The sequence below is a fragment of the Phocoena sinus genome, chromosome 16 (genome assembly GCF_008692025.1).
Source record: "Phocoena sinus isolate mPhoSin1 chromosome 16, mPhoSin1.pri, whole genome shotgun sequence".
Classification (NCBI taxonomy): domain Eukaryota; kingdom Metazoa; phylum Chordata; class Mammalia; order Artiodactyla; family Phocoenidae; genus Phocoena; species Phocoena sinus.
Genome location: NC_045778.1, coordinates 23,893,317 through 23,902,497, shown reverse-complemented (window position 1 = coordinate 23,902,497; position 9,181 = coordinate 23,893,317). Strand labels below are relative to the sequence as shown.

At 57.2% G+C, this 9,181-nt stretch overlaps 1 protein-coding gene across 1 annotated transcript in view; it reads right to left on the bottom strand.

Moving 5' to 3' along the window:
* Positions 1-1,290: 1,290 nt before the first annotated feature.
* LOC116741928 (cadherin-23-like) overlaps positions 1,291-9,181 on the bottom strand; it is a 334,451-nt gene continuing 326,560 nt past the window's right edge. Inside the window, exons 24-27 of the mRNA XM_032609100.1 lie at positions 8,105-8,324; positions 6,232-6,384; positions 4,052-4,165; positions 1,291-2,253 (exon numbers count right to left, since the gene is read on the bottom strand). Of these exons, the coding sequence (XP_032464991.1) occupies positions 1,325-2,253; positions 4,052-4,165; positions 6,232-6,384; positions 8,105-8,324 (1,416 nt within the window). The 3' untranslated portion in view covers positions 1,291-1,324. The remainder of the gene's footprint in view (positions 2,254-4,051; positions 4,166-6,231; positions 6,385-8,104; positions 8,325-9,181) is intronic.

Below are 9,181 nucleotides of genomic sequence, written 5' to 3'. Positions count from 1 at the left end.
GGTTCCAAATTTGGAGGGTGGGCAGAAGGGTCTGAACTGCCCAGCTTCTGCCCCAGAGAGTCATCTGGCCAGGGCCACCTGGTACCCCACCACGGACTGCTCCACCGCACCCTGCTATGCCCCATAGCACAGCCAGCCGAGTCTCCTCACAGGGTGAGCTCCGATTTTGTCACTCCCCGGCTCCAAAACCTTCACTGGCTCCCTACTACCAGATCAAGCCAGAGCTCCTTCGTCTGGCGTTTGGTGCCCACTGGGAGCTGGCTGTGAACGATCCTTCTAGCCTCTTCTTGACCCAAGACTCCAGGTAAACTGAGATACCTGTCCTCCCCTGGCTACGGCTTACCTGGCACGCCCTCTGTGAAGCCCTCTTTGCTCTACACCTGAAACCACCTCCTACCTGAAACCAAGGGAGGGCAGGGATACTTGCTCTTGGCAGGGTGGGTCATCCCTGTGTCTCCGCCTTCCCACAAGCCTGGGAGCTCCCAGAGAGCGAGACCGCGTCCAACCCCTCACTCTGCCTCACCAGCTCTGGGCTCAGAAGTATGGGGCCTCTGTTGACTGAGTGAAGGGTGGCCCCGTCTAGTCCCAGGGGGCATCCCCTTCTTCCTTCTGATGCCTCTATGGAGAAGCTCTCTGTCCAAGCAGGCCCTCTTCCTTTTGGGTCAGCCTGACATCACATCAAAGAGCGAGCCCACCTTGGCCAGAAACTTACTTCCAGGGGGGCCTTGGAGAAATCACCAGTGCCTGAATTTCTCCCTGAGAAATGGGGAGAATCAGGCCTGCCTTATATTACTCACAGAGCTCTAGGATTTCAGTCTGAGTAGTTTGTATAAATAGAAACCAATTCTTGGGGTTTAGAAAGTGCGCAGGCCCCCTCCTGCAGCGCTGTGTCCCCCTCCCTTCCAGATTAGTGACGCCTCCCTGCTTTGCCTCCCGCCAGCTCTCCCTGAGGCATCCCAGGCCGAATTCTGCCTGCAGCCGGTCCCCCGACCCCCGCTGGCCAGCGTGCTCTGCCTAGCAAGTGGTGTCAACGGGGTGGGCAGTAAGGCTACCCCTGGCCTGAAGGACGAAAAGCTGGGGAGGAGGACGGGCTCTCAAAGGTCTGCCATACCCCCAGCTGTGTCCCCAGGTTGGTCCTGGGAGACCTGTGTGAGCTGGGGGAGGCGGGAGTTAGGTTTTAGGCTAGGGGAGAGGCGGGACCCCACAGCTTGGTGCGTGTGGGGTGTCTCTAAGCCCCTAGGAGCTAAGGCTCAGAGGGACAGACCCCTTTTCTAGAACCAGCCCCCAGAGTCCAGCAACCCCCCGTGGCTTCCTGGACTCTCTCTCAGCACCTCTGGAAGTCAGCACCCTGCCCCCGGCTCCCCTCCTGCCCCACGCCCGGCCCTGATGCAGGGAGGGGGCACACTCCCAGCTTCCTGCTCTCCTGCCCCTCCCAAGCCCTGGAGCCTGGCCCAGTGGGCAGGCCCAGATTCGCTCTGTTGGGCTCAGCCTCCAAGTGGGAAACCCTGCGCTCAGCTGGTGAAGAGGGTGATTCATGCCCGGCCTCCCTCCCCACGCGGCAACTGAGGCCTCCAGGGAGGGCTGGGGAGGGCACCCAGCCTCCTTTCCAGGTCCCCCCCTTCCTCCCTCGAGGCCCAAAGCTGTCGTTCCTGCTCCCCGGGCAAAGGAGCCCTTTCTTTTTGTGCCGGTTTATTTCCCAAGAGGGGAGCTTCAGCCAAAAGCCCTGTGAAAGCAGCTCTGTTCTGGGCCTCACTGGGCCCTGGCTTTCTCTCCTCACTCCTTTCTGGGAAAATGTGACATCTCTAGCTCCCCCTGCTCTGAAAGGCCTTTCTGGGTGCAGTGGGGGATGGGAGAGGACTGTGGGGGAGGGAGGGAGGAGAGGAGGGCCGAGGCCCTCCTTCTGTTTTGCGGGGAGCAAGGGCCCATCTTGGGCTACATAACCTCGGGGCCTACTCTCCCCAGGAGGGAGAAGGGAGCCTGGGCCCCCCCTTTGGCCATAGCGCCGGCTACTTTTGGAGCAGCAGCTGGACCCTCTCCTATTTCCATCCCGCTCTGCTGCGAGGCCGCTGAGCGCGGCCCTGCCTGTGCCCCGGCCGCCACCTGCCTGCACGATGCTGTGGCCCTCAGGGATGTCCTCGGGGACGCTGGCTTCATAGCTGCTCTGCAGAAAGATGGGCCGGTTGTCATTCACATCCAGGACAGTGACAAACACGGTAGCCGTGCCTGTGCGCCGCTTGCCTACGGGGCCATTGTCTGTGGGAGGTGAAAGAGGATGGGTGTTCGCAGCTGCCTGAGGGGCACGTTCCCGGGCACCAGCCACAGGTATGCCCTGTTCCCCCACCTGCTCTGGCCTTTGCAAGGGGGGCCTCTTTTTCTCTTTAGATTAGGAACAACACTGACCGTATCTAATATGTTCCAGACGCTATTCTAACTCATTCAATCCTCACAGCAAGCCTGCCAAGCGGGCGCTCTTATCATCACCCCCATTTTACAAAGGAGGTAACTGAGGCATGAGGTGGGTTGAATGGTGGCCCCCAAAAGATACACCCATGGCGAATCCCTGGGAACCTGTATGTGTAACGTTACTGGGAAGAAGGGTCTTTGAAGACGTAATTAAGTTAAGGATCTTGAGATGAGGTATCCGGTATCCTGTATTATCTGGGTGGGCCATAAACCCCATGACAAGGGTCCTTATGAGGGAAAGGCGGGTGGGATTTGACACAGAGAGGAGAAGGCCATGTGAAGTTGGAGGCAGAGACTGGAGTTCTGCAGCCACGTGCAAGGAACACTCAGAGCCACCCGAAACCGGAAGAGGCAAGGAACGATTCTCTCCTAGAGCCTTTGGAGGGAATGCAACCCTGTCGACAATTAATTTTGAACTTCTGGCCTCCAGAGCCATGAGGGGATAAATTTGTTCTTTAAGCCACCAAGGCTGTAGTAATTTATTACAGCAGCCCTAAGAACCAGATACAGGTCCTGAGATGCCAAACCCGACTGCTGTCAGGGCCAGGAAGGTAAGACCCCCACACCTGGGCATGTCTGCCTCAAGAGGCAGCTGTCCTCTGCTCCGGTCCACACTGGACAGGCAGGAGGGGGCCCAGTGACACCACATCTTCTGATTTCTCAGGAGAAATCAAACGTCTGAGCTTTTAAATAAAATCTCCTGATTTTTAAACATTCACAATGAATTGTCATTTCTTATGAAACATGAGTTGAGTCAAACCCACCTACAGGATGGATTGGATCTCTGCGTTCAGGGATGGCGGCTCTGCTTGATTTCTAAGCCTAAAGTATCCAGGGGTTCTGCCCCTTGGGTTCCTTGCAGGACCGTCCCAGGGCTCAGCCCCAGGGACAGCTGTTGGATCATCATCCCTGGGAGAGGGAGCTTGTGCCCAGCTGCTGCGTGACCAGGCAAGGATGGTCACCTTAGGGAGGAATGCGGCTGCTGCACTTGAACCTACATTAACGCTGGGACTGCAGCAAGGATCTGTCACCACGTGAGCCAGAGGATGGAGCCAACACGCAGGGGGCAGAGCCAGCCGATGCGGAGAGACTGAGGCCTGGTGGCATCACCTGAGCCCCAGAGCCAGTCATAGTTGAAGCTCCATCTCCCCGTGGACTGGTTTTGGGAGCCTACACTGTTGAAGTCAGTTTATTTTAAAATTTGCCACCAAGAGTCCTAATTAATTCAAAGGCACTTGTAGAGGCCACTTCCTCCAAGAAGCCTGCTTTGATCACCCCCCTCCGCATGTTTCCACCACCCTTTGTGCTTGCTACCCTTGGGCCGTCCCTTCTTCCCCTTCTGCTTTGTCCTCCTGGTTTTGCAGCGGTTTGTCTACATGCTGCTCTCCCATACGGCTCCCACGCAGCCCCTGTCACACCACCTTGGCGTGTAGCGCCATGTGCCGAGCCTCACGGCCCACAAGTGCACCGTAGTATACTGAGGGTCTGGTCGCCCCTTCTCCAGTGGCATCAGGGCAGAGCCTTTGGCTCAAGGCCTGGCTCCTGGAAGGCCACCCCACGTGAACTCCGTGGGTGGGCTGGTGCCTACCGATGGCCTCCAGGACGAGCGTGTATGAGGCTGTGGTCTCCCGGTCCAGGTTCACCACCGTTCTCACGACGGCGTCGCGGTAGCCAACGCTGAACTTCCCATCCACGTTTCCACCTGTGGGCAAGAGAGAATGAAGCTCTGGTCAGGAGAAACAGAGCTCCCGGCCAGGGAAAGGGCAGTGGCACCCAGCTCTGCTTCTGAGCCAGGACACTCCAGGGGTGGTCCGGGGGTGAAAGGCTGTGCTTTCCACTCAGCTTTGCCAGAGAAGGGGGTCCTGGGGGACTCTGATGAGGGTGTGGCCTATGTGGGCTTAGGTGAACTGTCAAATGCCTGAAAATCATAAGGGTCTAACATTCATTGAGCACCTACTGTGTACCAGCCACTTCGTGGAGCATTTCCTCTCACTTGCACTATCACTACTTTGCAGAGAAGGAAAACGGTCCTTTAGTGAGGTGACAGGGTACAGTCACCTATTCGGGGTGTAGGACTCCCAACTCAGCAGTCTGATTCCTGAGTCTGAGTCCTTCACCACTCTGCCACCTGCCTGTCTGGTAGAAGTGTCTGAGCAGTTAACCTGGGTTGGGGCTTTTATATGTGGCCAAGGACTTTGGAGTCAGCCGAGCGTTCTTGGGCCCTCTGAGTGGGGACTCCTGGAGGCTCCACAGAGTAAAGGGTAGAAGCAGGTGGACAGAAGACATGCCTCAGACAGTCCTCCTGAGTTCTGGGACAGGTGGTGAGGGCCTTCTGTGAGGTTGAGGGCCTCCTCCCTGAGGCAGACACAAGCCAGGAAAGGACTCCATCAGAACAGTGTGGAGACCCTTCCCCTGCCAGCAGGGAGGCAGTGTGGCATTCTGGGCAGCAGAGGGCGCCACTGCATTGGGCTTGGGCTAGCTTGGCTCAGGACACAGCACAGCGTCGGGCGGGATGTGCAGAATTAAAATCCGAGAAACCTAGGGCTGGGAGGCCTCTCAGGTCAGCAGAAACTGGCCAGTGTGAGGCACTGGGAAGTCATCCTGGGGGCTGCCGCCAGGTGCTCCCTTATCCTCACATGGTTTGCCCCCGTTCCCCGAGCCTCCAGTATCTGCTCCCCAGTGCCTGAAGCACCAACTACAAGGGACACAATCTGACTCCAAGGGGCAGGGAAGGAACTAGGACACAAGTAGCGCTGGTGGCCAAACCATGGCTGGTGCCACGTGGGGGTCTTGATAACAGCCTTTTCCAGAGCAGCCTTGAGGACCAGCCTGTAAGGAGCTGGCCTGAGGGTGTGGGGCTCCTTTAGGGAGGGGAAGGAGAGAAAGGATCTGGAAAGGAGAGGCAGAGGCCTGGGAGTTCACCTTGGCTGCAGCTGTGGATGGGCCGTAGTCTGGGATTCCTTGCTGCGGGGGAGAGGCATCAGGGAGGCTGGTGTGTGCATGGGCACGTGTGTATATGAGTGTGTATGTAATGTGGCTGCAGGTAGGCAGGCCATGGACAGAGGGAAGATTGAGCCAGTAAAATGGCCGAGGGAGGGCTGAGGAATGTCAAAGAACTGCCCTGCTCCCTGCCATGCATTCTAACACCTCTCATGTGTGTCCTGGACTGAAGAATGCTGGTAGACTGTTCTAATCCAGGAATGGCTAATACATGGCATGTTTGCCACCACCTACCAAGCCTACTGTCGTGGCAGACATCACTAATCGATCATGGCTCCCCTTCTGCTGTTGAGCCAGACATGGCCTCATAGTATTTCTCCACAGGTCTCTAAGTGGTAGCCACTTGACACTTTTAAGTGAAAACCATTTCACTCAGGGATGTCTAAGCCATCTGCCTCTAAACACATGCAAATTCTCCTCATGGGTGAAAGGTCCCCAAGGAAGGAAAAGGCCACATTCCTCTAGTCACTGCTTTGTCACCCTGATATGGGGTGGAGTGGGGGGCAGGGCTCCTCCCCAGGAGTCACTGGCTCCACCACCCTCTAGAATAAACTTCAGGAAGTCCACCCCCCCACCCCCATCCCCCTACAGGTTCAGGAGGCCCCCAGAGAGCCAGACCACAGGGACCCAGGAGCAAAACCCTGAGGAGAAGTCAAGGGCAAATCCTCAGGGAGGCCCCAGCAGCAGCAAAACCCTGATAGCTGACTCAGGCCCCTTCCCCTCTCCGGCTGGCTGCTCATCCGGGAGGGGGTGGAGGCAGGGCCGGACCTGTGATGAAGTAGCTGAGCTCAGCATTGAGGCCCACGTCGTTGTCGGTGCAGTTCAGCCAGACCACCCGGAATTCCCGCGGCACGTCCTCGGACACAGAGACGTTGTACGTGGCAGGGTAGAAGGTGGGTGTCTCATCATTCACATCCAGCACTGTGGGCAGAGTCGGTGGTCAGGGCTAGGCCTGGCTTCTGCTCTAAACAGCCAGCTCCAAAGGCAGTGGCTCATGCCACAGACCAATAGGAAGCACATTTCCTAGGAGTCGACACCTGCGGGTCAGGAGCTGAGGGCCCCCGTGGCCGCTGGGGTCAGGACAGAGCTGACCAGAGATCCACACCCTCCCACAGCTCCCATTCCCCCGGGGGCTTGCTGCTGTTCATGCTGTCCAGACCCCACAGCCTCTTTCCAATACATGCCTAACAGCGACGATGATGACGGTGATCACCATTTCTCAGCTCTCCCCAGGTGCCAAGCGATGCTAAGTGCTGCCTCTACAGGACCACACGGGCCCCTCATATCCTCCTCACAAGGCAGCCATCATTAGACACACTATATAGACGAGGAAGCTCAGAGCGACTGAATGACTTGTCCAAAGTCACACAGTGAGGGAGTGGTGGGGTAGGGGTCTGGGGAAGCCTGTCCCCAGTTTGTCCCAGGGAAAGTAGCTGGCTTTGAAAGCTACCCTTCCTTCTGCGCCCCACACACCCCAGCCAAAAAAGTCTAATTTCCCTTATAGATTTGTGTTTTCAGCTCTGCATGCCAGGCCCCCATTCCTTTGGCAGATGGGGCTTGGGATGACCTTCAGTGAAATGAGCCCCGCGCCACTTCGGCTCCTCTGTGATAACATCAGGAGAAACGATAGGCTCATTTGATGACACGGCTTCTGCTGAGCCTTGGAAAAAAATCTGGGGTCCTCTCTGAGAGGACTGGACACCTGCCCTGTCAATCACTGGCACAGATGTGGGTCCTCAAACTGGCACCAGGAGCCCACAAGCCTTGGACCAGCAGGAGAGAGAACACTCGGCTCTCTAGTCTTCATCATCTTGGGTCGTGCTTAAGGAGGGTGAATGCTTGTGCCGAGCCAACCACCACCCAACTCCCATCCCACAGAGGCTGGCAGGACCCAGGATGGGACCAGGCCTGTCCTAGAGAACAGGCCACATCCTGCCCATTACACTCTGAACTTACTTCCCTGGGGTTACTCCTGGCCCTCTGTCAACAGCTCATGTCCACGTCACCGTTTTGTCTTAAGAATTAAGGATACAGCCAGAGTAGATGAGCAATAGTCACCCTCCTTGGCCTGGCCCTGCCCTGATAGAGGGTGGAGACGGTGGGAAGTATCGAGAGGGCCCCAGGAAGATGAGGAATCCTAGGGAGTCTGGGAATCCCAGCTGCCCTCTTCCGGGGGTGGTGCCCTTCCACCGCGATTCCAGGCATTCCCCACAAACGGGAGGGGAGGCTTCCCTTTACATGTCCAAAAAGAAAGTCTGTCCCTCCAAAGACGACGGGTTTTGAACCTCCCCTGCCTGCTCATGAATCCGAGGACGCCACCCCCTGAGCAAGCCCTCTCTGCTGCTGCCAGGATCAAAAAGGAGGACCTTAGCAGTGGGTCCAGACCACCGCCCCTGGGCTCTGCAACCCTGAAGGCAGTGACCAGGTGGGAAGAAGGCCCTGCCGGCATTTCTGACTTAGCGGAGACAGAGAGGGCTCTGCTGTGTCGAATGGCTCCAGCTGAAGAGGGCGCCATCGGCAAGGTGGCCTGTACCGCCTGGACAGGGGACAGCAGTGGTGAGCGTGGGCTCCCAGCTGCTGCCACTGCCCCAGGGCCCGCGCCATGTGCTCAGTGCAGCAGGAGGCACCCCTGCCCCCTCACCTCGGATGGTTAGCGTGCTTGTGGAGCTCTTGGTGGGTGCACCCGCGTCGCTGGCCACCACGCGCAGCTGGTACTCGGCGATGCGCTCGCGGTCCAGCTCGGCGGTGGTGACCACCACGCCGCTGCTGCTGTTGATGAGGAAGTCCATGCGGGGCATGCCCACAGGCATGCGGTAGGACACCAGCCCGTTCAGGCCCTCGTCCAGGTCGATGGCCACCACCTGAGGGAGAGGAGGGGCCGCGTGAGGGGTGAGGACATCACTGACGCTCATCCCCTGAGAAGTACTCCCTCCTTCCCGCTGACCCACGCCTGGCTCCGGCAGACACACCTGCCCCCACCACAACCCAGAGCCTCAGGCCAGGCCACTGTCCCCAGCGCAGCCTCCCAGATGCTCTTTAAGGGGGCAGCACGTCAGAGCTGAAAGGTATCCAGATGTAAGAAGTGCGGCCGGGAGTGGGGTGGCGTGGGAAAGGGGCTTTTCAGAACAAGAGTCCAGGTCCACAGCTGTCCCCCCTTCAAAACCCTGCTCTCCTCGTTAGGAAGCCCTCCCAGGCTCACCTCAGCTGGCTCGGGACCCTCCAAACTCGGCCGTCTCCCTCACCCCCGGCCCTAGTGCTGCTGGCTAGCAGCAGCTGTTAACAGCTCAGACCCCTTCAGCTACATGCAGCTCAACTACACAGAACGTTTGACCAAAAGGACTCCCTTCCTTGCTTTGTTTTCATTTGTAAGACAACAAAAATAAGATGATATCAAGAACTTGTTTTTAAAAGTCACTTGAGGATTTGATTATTATTTTAAACAGGCCATCTGAGGCCATGTGTAGGCAAACCTCCTTCCAATCCCTACACTGTTCCCATTTGCACCTCTAGTCCTGATGAGAGCTCCTGACTCAAAACCCTGATACGTTGAAAGTTTTACAGAAGACGATTCAAGACATTTGAGAAAAAATGTACAATAATAGTTAAAATAAGAGCTTTGGATCAAGCCAAGACTCTCAGGATTGAAAGACAATGTCAAAGTCATCTGGTCTAATTTACATCCAACAAGTTGGATAAGAGGGTATCCAGACTCAGCTTG